At 51.6% G+C, this 10,591-nt stretch overlaps 1 protein-coding gene across 2 annotated transcripts in view; it reads left to right on the forward strand.

Moving 5' to 3' along the window:
- The window catches only part of HIP1 (huntingtin interacting protein 1), a 151,382-nt gene extending 141,741 nt beyond the window's left edge, over positions 1–9,641 (forward strand). For both annotated transcript variants that reach the window (XM_045461387.1, XM_045461388.1), the window contains exons 26-31: positions 145–245; positions 746–851; positions 1,567–1,690; positions 2,154–2,215; positions 4,989–5,097; positions 5,834–9,641. In XM_045461387.1, the coding sequence (XP_045317343.1) occupies positions 145–245; positions 746–851; positions 1,567–1,690; positions 2,154–2,215; positions 4,989–5,097; positions 5,834–5,886 (555 nt within the window). In that variant the 3' untranslated portion in view covers positions 5,887–9,641. The remainder of the gene's footprint in view (positions 1–144; positions 246–745; positions 852–1,566; positions 1,691–2,153; positions 2,216–4,988; positions 5,098–5,833) is intronic.
- The last annotated feature ends 950 nt before the right edge of the window (positions 9,642–10,591 follow it).

A 10,591-nucleotide genomic window follows, 5' to 3' on the forward strand; every position in this document is an offset into this window, starting at 1 on the left:
TATATATATATATACACACACACACACACACACACATGCACAGATAGATATATAGAGATATATAGATATTTGTAGGTATCTAAGCACCGGGCACACAGTAGGCACTCAATAAAAGCTAGCCATTCTTATTTTTCATTTCCTTAGGGAACAGCATCGCCTAAAGAGTTTTATGCCAAGAATTCTCGATGGACGGAAGGACTCATTTCAGCATCCAAAGCTGTGGGCTGGGGAGCCACTGTCATGGTGTAAGTGTCTATTGCTCCCAAGGCTCCTCAACCCCATCCCCATTCCAGTGACCCATCGCAGAGCATAGCCGAGGGAAAATATCTGCCCCTTAGAAACTGTTGATAGGGAAGACAACAGTATTAAACCTTTTTTTTTTTTTTTTTTTTAGTGTTTATTTTTGAGAGAGAGAGAGAGAGAAAGGCAGAGTAGGGGGTGGGGGGGGGGGGGCAGAGAGAGAAGGAGACACAGAATCCAAAACAGGCTCCAGGCTCTGAGATGTCAGTACAGAGCCCAGTGCAGGGCTCAAGCTCATGAGCCATGAGATCAGGACCTGAGCTGAAGTCAGACGCTTAACCGACGGAGCCCCAACAGGACCTGGATCTCCTTGGCAGTGCAGGAGCGGGGCAGGCAGTCTGTGTTCTCTGAAAAAGCCAGGGTGATAGGCAGGGTCTAGAGGTGGGATTATAAGGGGTTGCAGCCGTCAGTGACATAATCTATCTTGTCCCTTCCTGACTCCCAGGGACGCAGCCGATCTGGTGGTACAAGGCAGAGGGAAATTTGAGGAACTGATGGTGTGTTCTCATGAAATTGCTGCTAGCACAGCCCAGCTTGTGGCTGCGTCTAAGGTAGGAGCCGCACACGACGCCCCGGGGGTCTGTAAGGGCCGGCTAGATTAGAGACACTCGGATGATGGAGCCTGCCCCAAGAACAGAGGAATTATCCAGGGTCCACGTAGGTTGGGTCCCACATTAAAATTCTGCCTCTCAAGGGTCCCAAAGTACCCTCCTCTGAGAGCCTCCCATCTGTCATCAAGGAGCCCCTCTGCCCAGCTTGTCACATGGGCTTCTCTTCTTGGCTTTCATCACTTTTGTTAGTAGTGGCCTTTGAGGGTCCCAGCCATGCCAACCTCTGGTCAACAGTCTCGGCATTCATGGAGCTCTTAGATAAGGAATATGTCAGCACAGTGGGCTGCCTACCTGGCCCGGCTCTGAGGTTCCACTACCAATGTCTGCCTCTCCTTAAGAGTCTCTGCATTTGAACCACTGCCCCATCTAAACGTGATACAAAGCTTGTTACCAAAATCTGTCTGTGAGTTATATAGTACCCCGGGGAGTGTTCTTATCGTCCTTACTTACCATCACCCCAAATTAGTTTCCATAACTAGGAAAGCTAGAGTCTGAGGCCACCAAATATGCCGGGGAGGTGACCCCAGAGACAGCGATTTTTAAGAAGTCGGTTGGGGACCACAGCGGATACCATGTTTGTCAAGAACTGTCGGACCGACTATTTGATTCAGTCGTCGCCACGTTGTGTGAACCTCAGTCCGCTTGGTCCTGGCAGGTGAAAGCTGATAAGGACAGCCCAAACCTGGCCCAGCTGCAGCACGCCTCTCGGGGAGTAAACCAGGCCACCGCCACTGTTGTGGCTTCGACCATTTCTGGCAAATCACAGATCGAAGAGACAGGTAGCCTTCCAGAAGCAATGCTTTCCTTACCTATCTTGTTCAGCTATTTTTATGTTCTTTTTCATGACCCCAATGTCCCACAGTTCTGTTTCCAAATTCTGTATTGTTCATCGTTCTCCACGTATACTTATATTCTCGTAAGATGGGACACCACATAAGCATGCTGTTTGTATCTCCATGGCAACAGACCTTAAGGTGGATTTTCCATTTAGTAATTTCTCTGGATTCAAAGACATGAGTCTCCAGGCCTGGCTGTCCCGGGGGGTGAGGGGAGGGGTGGGGAGGTTCCGAGCCTCGTAACCCTTTCACGGCATTTCTGTCCCGTCCATCCATCAGTGACTTTCAAGTGTGTGGTGGGAACTAGCAAACCAAGCCTTTTAGCAGAGCGCTGACATTGGCCGCCTCTCAGGCGAGAGTCAGCCATGGGCATTCTCTGACAAGACCTTCTCTCTTATCCTTGCAGACAACATGGACTTCTCTAGCATGACACTGACCCAGATCAAACGCCAGGAGATGGATTCCCAGGTACGATCCCCGCTTCTGAGTCCACTGTTCTGTTGCGGTGACGTCACCCCCAAATCTTGTCCCCATGGAGAGAAGCCAGTGGGGGAGAGTCTTGGGGAGGAAACAAACACGGACGGACAGTCGCCCAGGAATGAATGCCAATGATGCTGGAAGGGACGGTGGAGGCGGCGGCAGATGACGGGTTAAGATCAGAATCTTAACTCTTGCTCGCTAATGCCCCTCTCAACGTTACCATCAGGGATTTCCTAGCCGACATCAACGAGCATTTAATGTCTTGTGATTGACAATTTTTTAATTGTAGTTGACATCTAACGGTACATTAGTTTCAGGCATACATGTAGCGACAATTCCATGTATGGTCCCCATCTGTCACCATGCAACATCATGACAATATTTTGTTAATGACAATATTATTGACTATATTCCCTATGCCTATGACTTATTTTTCTCATAACTGGAATCCCGTACCTCTTAATACCGTTTACCTGCTGCACCCATCCCTCCACCCGCTTCGCCTCTGACAGCCACTAGTTTGTCCATTTCTGCTTTTTTTGTTTTTTCAGCAGTTATTTTTTTTAACTTCTGCTATGAATTATTTGTGTATGACCTTTGGTTTAAAAAAGAAAAATCAATTCACTGAGAACCCATCAAAAGACAATGCCATTATCCCCGATTGTTCAGTAAAGTTATGGCATGCAAAGGAATAGGAATCCATGGGACCCTGAAAAAAACCCTGACATCCTTGTTTTAGAATGACTGGTCCCAGGGGTGCCTGGGTGGTTCAGTCAGTTAAGCATCCAACTTTCGTTCAGGTCATGATCTCACAGCTCGTGAGTTTGAGTCCCGCACTGGGCTCTGTGCTGACAGCTCAGAGCCTGGAGCCTGCTTCAGATTCTGTGTCTCCCTCTCTCTGCGCCCCACCCCTGCTCATACTCTGCCTCTCTCTCCTTCCAAAAAAAAAAAGAAAAAGAAAAAAAGAATTACTGGTCCCAGTCTTGGAGTAAAGTCCAGGTTGAAGACTGTGAAAGGCTCTGTATGTGTCTCTTGACATCTTTTAGAAAAAGTCATATGGCCAAATACTGGAAGACCTGAGGTCAGGCTTGAGTCTACACTGTCTACACTGTCTTGCTTACTGGTCTCATCCAGCCCCGCTTGACTGCAGATCCCATCTGTATGCTGATAAGTACCAGGGCCTTCTCCCTGGCCTCAATCTTTTCCTTGAGCTCTGTGTTTGTCCAACTGCCTACTTGATCCCTCCACATGATGCCAAATACATCTCTAATTGAATCGGTCCAAACCAGGGCTACTGGTTTCCTTCCCACTCAGATCTGTCCCTCCCCTGTTTTCTCCATCTCAGTAACTGGAACCCCCCCTCCCAGACCTGGATGGCGGAGACCTAGGAGGCATCCTTGGGTCCTCCCTTCTCCCTATTCCTTCTACATCCAGTCCCCCAGCAGGTCCTGTCACCTGTGACTCTCCTGGCCTGAACCTTCCCCCTTTTCTCCGTTTCCCTAACCCAGCCTAAGCCACCACTGGTTCTCTCCTGAACTACTGCAAAAGCAGTTTAACTGTAACTTATGCAAGTGTTTGTTTCCAAGTAGTTTTGTGGAGGGGCCAGGGAGGTGGGGCAGTTGGGGTGGAGAATAGGAGAGGGTGTTGCTGAGACAGGTCCAGCCCTGGGTTGACAGTTGGCAGAACTTGGTGAAGACACACGATGGAGTTCGCCATATCATCTCCATCTCTCTGTATATGTTCTCCATTTTGCATAATCAAAAATTTGAAAAGAAAAAAAAGGAACCACCTAACCGGGCTTCATTGCTTCCACTCTTCCCCCCTACAGTTTGTTCAGGTTCCGCATATTTTATTTTATTTCTTTATTTATTTATTTTAAGTTTAGTTATTTTGAGAGAGAGAGAGAGAGCGAGCACACACACATGTGAGCAGGGTGGGAGTGGGGGGGGGGGGCAGAGAGAGCTGGAGAGAGAGAATCCCAAGCAGGCTCCACACTGTCAGTGCAGAGCCCAACATAGGGCTTGAACTCACGAACTGTGAGATCATGACCTGAGCTGAAATCAAAAGTCAGACGCTTAACTGACTTGAGCCACCCAGGTGCCCCAATTTTACATATTTTAAAAGCGTAAATAACATCACTTTATGTCCCTTGCTTAAAATCTTCCAATGGCTTTCCTTTCACACTTGAGTTAATACCCAAATTCCTGACCCCAGCCCAGGGCCCTGGGCTGTTTTCCCACCCATCTCCCATGGCCCTCTCCCTCTCCCAACCTCCTTCCTGCCTGAGTAGCCTTTGCTGAGCACCCTTTGCCCTTATCACATGACCCTGTGTCACTTTCACTATGGGTCTGATCTATTCTTGTTCATGAGTTTGTGTCTTTGCCCTGCGGGGTAAGCAGAGACCTTGTCTGTCCGTGCACCACTGTGTCTCCAGCACCTGCCGCAGAGCCCCGGGGTACATGATGGGTGCTCAGCTCAGCAAATGTTTCTGAGCCCTACTCCCAACAGGCGTTGGGGCTATAAGGCATCAGCTCCAGTAGAGGGCCCCAGTGAGGAACAAGAGGAGCCCTTGGGATAGACTGGTGGATGGCAGAGGGTGGGGAAATCCACAGACCCAAGGATGAAATTGAGAGCCAGGTACACTATGGAAACGGGGTGAATAACCCAAAGGAAGAGACCCGGAACATGGAGGAGAGGGACTGAGTTAACACGAGACCACTGTCCGGTCGCTGCTCAAGAGCACATTCCACTCTTCCCGCAGGTCCGGGTGCTGGAGCTGGAGAATGAACTGCAGAAGGAGCGTCAAAAACTGGGAGAGCTTCGGAAAAAGCACTACGAGCTCGCCGGTGTTGCCGAGGGCTGGGAAGAAGGTGGGCCTCTCTGAGGGCCGGTGAGGGCACGGTGAGGGGAGGGTGCACGTCCCCTCAGACGTGACCGAATGAGGCACCCTTCAGGCCGCTGACTTCCCCCTCACGACTCTCAGAGCGTGTTTTCTCTGCAGTCGTAGATAACCTCCAAGCCCAGAACTGCCATAAATTGTGGCAAATCGAGAGCTTTGGGGGTCACTGTCAAGACCTTAACCTTGACCAGTGGGCTTATCACCCACTCACCACTGTTCCCTTCCAGGCCCAGTTAGCCTGGTTTCCGGCCCAGCAGTTTCCTGTGTGGCTTGCCCAGAGTTGAACACTGAATGAAAAGATGGCGGCCAGCAGGCAGGGCAAGTGGATCACAGGCCTCTCGCTGACTAGGGTCAGCAGTGGGCACCAGTGGCCGCGCCATAGACAGGGTCAAGAGCTAGAAATGGAGTGGAGTAGGGGTACTGTCAGGCCCACCCGCCCAGAGAGGCTTTATCGCCTGGAATGTACTGCTCTCCCACGTGCCTAACGCGGCCAACTTGATCACAACCAGGACTGCCAACCCTCGTCGTCTTGTCTGCGGGAACCAACCACAGATGCGTACCACTCATGGTCGGGCACCTAACTTGGGGAATAGATGCCTGTGAGCATGAGGTATTTTAGAGCCTAACGTTGGTCGCCGTTCCTGTTGGGTACATGAACGCGTGCACATGCGACGCGCTATGAAACAGAAATTACCGTTGTCTTTCAGGAACAGAAGCATCGCCACCAGCACTGCACGAAGCGGTCACCGGAAAAGAATAGAGCCACACCGACACCCCACACGTCTGAGTGTAAATCTTGTGCAGTCTCTGTGTGTTATTCCCCAGCCACAGCCTAAGCCCCCGGGGGTCCCGGCAGCAGTCACACCGCACACCGCTCCCGTTGTCCAGAGCCGGGGACCCGAATGGCCTTCCACAGAGGAGGGGGACCAGGGCCGCCCCCGCGGAGAGGCCCTCCCTCCCAGTCCTGCCTGCTGTTTGACCCCCCCCCCCCCCCCCCCCCCGATGCTCGGCATCCTTGTCCGAGGGGCCTGCTGTTCCGGAGAGCCTGGCAAGGGGCCATCTATGCCTTCTCTTCTCTGTTTTCTTCTCAGCCTTTTCTTTTGCCATCATTTGCACCAACTTGGGAGCATCCGAGGGCTGGTGGGCTCCAAACCAGGACGCCGCCCCGAATCTGCCGTCAGAACGGCAGGAGCGTCCTGGCTGAGCACGCCAAGGCAGCTCTCCCCTCTCTTGGCAGTTCCATGGCTTCCCACTGCTTCTTACGGTGGTTGGTTGGGTTTTCTGGGGGGGGGGGGGGCTGTTTTTGATGTTTTGGGGTTTTTTTGGTTCTCTTCTTTCAGTGTTCACTCATAGAGCCAACTCTCCCAAAGGGAGTGCCCCCAGAGCTCTGAGCCATCGGGGGGGGGGGGGGGCCCTAACCACAGCAGGTAACAGCAATGGTGCTGCTTAGCCTCCACCTTGGTGCTCCACGCCAGCCTCCATGCTGAGTGTCCTGCGGAGCGAGGATGGGTCAGCCGAGGCCACTCCCCCGGGGGGCGGGCACCGCTGCAGGGCCACGCTTTCCTCCAAAGGCTGAAGCAGAGCGAGTGCCTTTTCCTCCTAAAGCGAGAGCCCGGCTGAGAGAGCCCTGCCCACCTTCACGAGCGACCCGGGGTAAAGAAAGAAGGGGAGGAGGGGTGCACACTGCCCAGGTCTCGGGAGACCCCGCTCTTGGGAACTCTTCGCGACCAGGCTGAAAAACCTGATCACATGCCTGAATGTGTTGGTGAGAGAAGCCACATTTCTGACCCCAGAATGAATTTTCCGGGCCACCTCCCTTCAGACCCAGGCAGGACCCTGAGAGGGAGTGCATGAGGGGTTTCCAATTCCTTTCTCCAAATGGCTGCTTTGGCATCCTTGTGAACCTGAAGAAGCTATATAGTTCCACGTTCTACCTAATCGATAGACCCAGAAGATCAGGCAAACTTGCTCCCGGCAGGAAAGAACCCTGTGCTTGGTTTGGTACCTTTCATATTTATTACTAACCTCCGTTGAGCAGCAGCCTACAGAAAGCCGCTTTGAGCAATCAGGATTTGGGGTGTGACGATGGCAAGGCGTGCGTTGCTGCCCTAGGTCATCAGTCTTCAAGTATCAGAAACAAGCTTCCCAATCTGTTACCAGTCTAGACCCCGAAGCGAGCAGCTTCCTCAGAGCATCTGGGTCAGGGAAACCGAGAAAGGGGGACCACTGGCTCTGAGCCCTTCCAGCCACACATCCCGGGCCCTTGCTGCTCGGACGGGATGAGGACAGAAGGCACGTAACGGCTTCCTAGAGGCGGGCAGCCTGACAGCACTTGTCCACCTCCAGATGGACCCCCGCATTTAAGTGACCTTCCGATCTTGGACAAACAGCGTCTTCCTTCCTTATCTGTAGCAACTCGTAGGTAGAAAGCCAACAAGCACTTCCCAGGACCTGTCCCAAAGGAACGTCTCGAAGTGTTGCTACCTGACAGGTTGTGAGAGTCCTGTTTGATCACTGTGAATCAACCCCGCCCCTTCCTAACCACGCCCCTCCCTCTCTGTACATTTCCTAAGTAGGGCACTCAAGACGCACTCTCCCATTAGCTCAGATTCCAAGAGTCAGGCGTGCTATCTCCACATTGGGCTAAGGGGGGGTGGTCAGTGGTAGAAGATGAGCGGTCTTACGCTTTAAAGCCCCTTGGTGCTCAGCGTTTTTCCATCCACGGCTCAGAAGGAATGGCGTGCGGCATCCCCGTCCCCGTTGTGCGTTCTCAGAGTGGGTCAACATTACCACAGAGGACTAGTCCTCACTTCCCAGAGTCTTGGCCAAACTGTTGTGCTCTAGGTTCCCAGTGGTGACAAAAAAATCCAGAATGTGGGACCACACTAGGACTCTGAATCACACTCCCTCTAAAAAGAAGCCACGGTAACTTTTAAAACCTTTGTGGACTGTGGACTTAGCCCGAGTAATCCAACCGTGCAGAAGGCAATTAAACAGGAACACAGGCTAATCCGTCTCGCACGAGCCAGATGCAGCACAATTCTGTTGGTCATTGCTCACCTTGGAAGCTGGTCCATGCTCTAGCCAAAATCAAATTGTCCTACCTTGGCTTTTCTAAAAATGAGCGTATCTCTACTTGGTGTGAAATGCTCAATTAAAACAGGAATCACATCCTAAGGCTAAAAATGAACTCACAGCCTTTTAGTCACCTGAGCATCGGTAGTGACTGAAGTCCCATGGGTCAGTGTAAATGGGTCACAGCAAGGCAGAGCAAGAAATTGGCTTAGGGCCGATGAGAGGTTGAAAGACAGCCGTATCCGTTATTTAATTTTGTAATACAGTGCTCTAATACCTCTAGAGTAAGGGTTTGTGTGTACATAATAAGGAACACAATAGAAAAGACCTGCCTTTGTGGGGATCTTTTATATCTGAGTCAGGAGTTTAAATTAGACTGTAATTTAGATCGTTTGCTGATTCTGCTGCTTACAGCAGGGTCCCTAGGATCCCACCTGAATGGGAGTCCCTAACCCATGGCTGGAAGAACCAAACATTGTCCAGAATATCCTTTTTTGGAAGTGTTTGAGCTGCCAGGTCAACACCAGGGTTTACCAGGTACCACGGGGGTCACGATGCATGTCGTCCATTCAGTCAGGTTGGTTTGCTTCGGCTCCTCCCTGAGGAGGAACTGGTTCTGAACTTGCACCTGGGACATACTCACTTCTCTGCCGGCTCCGTGGCCCGGAGGCATCTGCCGGCTCTACTTACCCTGGTCTCTGACAACAGAAGTTCTTGCTACTTTCTACCGCCTTTGCAAGTCTCTGGAAATCCTTCCTGCCAATGAAAGCCTTCGATCCTGGCATTGGCCTCTCAACTAGATTGGCTTTGCCCGTCGCCATCTTCGGTCCTCCAGGGACCGCCCTGTCTATAACATAGAACACCACCACCACGGGCCTGCCAGCCTTCACCACAGCAAACCGGGCCAGCTGTCTGCTGCTCAAGTCCCCTTCGTCTCCCAGGGTCAGACCAAATGCAGGATCAGCGACCCAGAGCGGTGGCACAGCCTCTCACCCCCAGGAGCCAAAGCAACGGGAAACAATTGGTTAGATGCCGTGGGGTCCGATTCTGAGAGTAGGTCATTTCCAGACATGGTTTTCAGGTGACCCTCAACTACCTCAGGTTTGAAGGCCCTAAACGAAGCTGATTACTACTCATAGGGACAAACCGAGGGGGTTCAGATAAATCTTGGTGATAACTTATAACAAACTCTCACATTTAGGTTTGCAGGGATAGGTTGGGTTTGTTTTTTCTTGTTTTTAACCTTTCCCCCAGTTTTCCATTAGAATAGTTCCTATAAATGAATTTCATTTTCCACTGAGTGCCTACCTTCCCAGGGCAGGTAGCCACTGGCTTTTGTTCCCTTCCAACAATACTTTTCTTATGGTATTAAGACCTTTCTTTGTATAATACATTGCATCTGTGTTTTCAATTTTTCAAATAAATATTTCAACCTGGCAATGGAGAGTAGTTGTGATGACCGGCCAACCAAAGTGGTTTGGAGGTTGGGGCTCCAGTGAAAAGCCTACACTTCTATCCTGGGATTCACTGAATCCGCTTAAGCTCTGCACCTCTGGGAGTCGGTCTGAAAGACAGGACGTTTTCTGAGGAATACAACTGTAGAGAAACTGGTTTGCACTCCTTAATCATGTTCTGTCTCCTATACACTGTCCTGACCTTGGGAATGATCGAGCGGAATGTCCCAAAGTGGCCAATGCTGTCATTTATCTTGATGGCCGGGTCTGTGCGTGAAATCTCGGGATTTGAGGTGTGATCTGAGGTCCCAGGCTATGGATGAGCCTTTCCCCGCCTGCAAGACACAATAGTAACCTGCCGTCTTAAAAATTGGATGGGACAAATGCCGCTCAGTGCCAGAGGCTGCCAGTCCCGGCTCCCAGAGGATCTGCAGAGGGAGCTGCTGTTAAGCTAAGGGGACATCCAAGGGAGGGAGGGAGATGGGGAAGGCCCGGGGATGAATTGCCCAAATGACTCATCAAGTAAGGAGAGAGGGACCGCCCAGCGGGAAGATGATCTGGATAAATACAGAAATGGGGACGCTTGCCTACAGCCGGGGTTTTCTGCTCCCTGCAGCAAAATGCAAGGGTGAGCCTGTTGCATTTGAAGCACCACTGAGAGAGTGGACAGACCTTGGTCACAGCTGTCTTGTAGATCACTCCTGGGGCTCAAGTGTGAAGCTGAGGGGTCTAAAAAGCCAGGCAGAGGGCTGCTTTGAGCTTCGAAGTGCCTTCCAGGGGCCGAGGTCTGGCCCGGCCAGCTGTGCCACCGAGGCAGGTGTACCCAGCCCTCGACACTGCCCAGCCTGCACATAGCCTTGACCAGATGCCCCAGAGGCTCTGGTACTCACACCTAAGGGGTCTTCCCAGCCTCCTGTGGCCACGCCCCAGTTCTAG

Source organism: Leopardus geoffroyi, chromosome E3 (assembly GCF_018350155.1).
Source record: "Leopardus geoffroyi isolate Oge1 chromosome E3, O.geoffroyi_Oge1_pat1.0, whole genome shotgun sequence".
Taxonomy (NCBI): Eukaryota; Metazoa; Chordata; class Mammalia; order Carnivora; family Felidae; genus Leopardus; species Leopardus geoffroyi.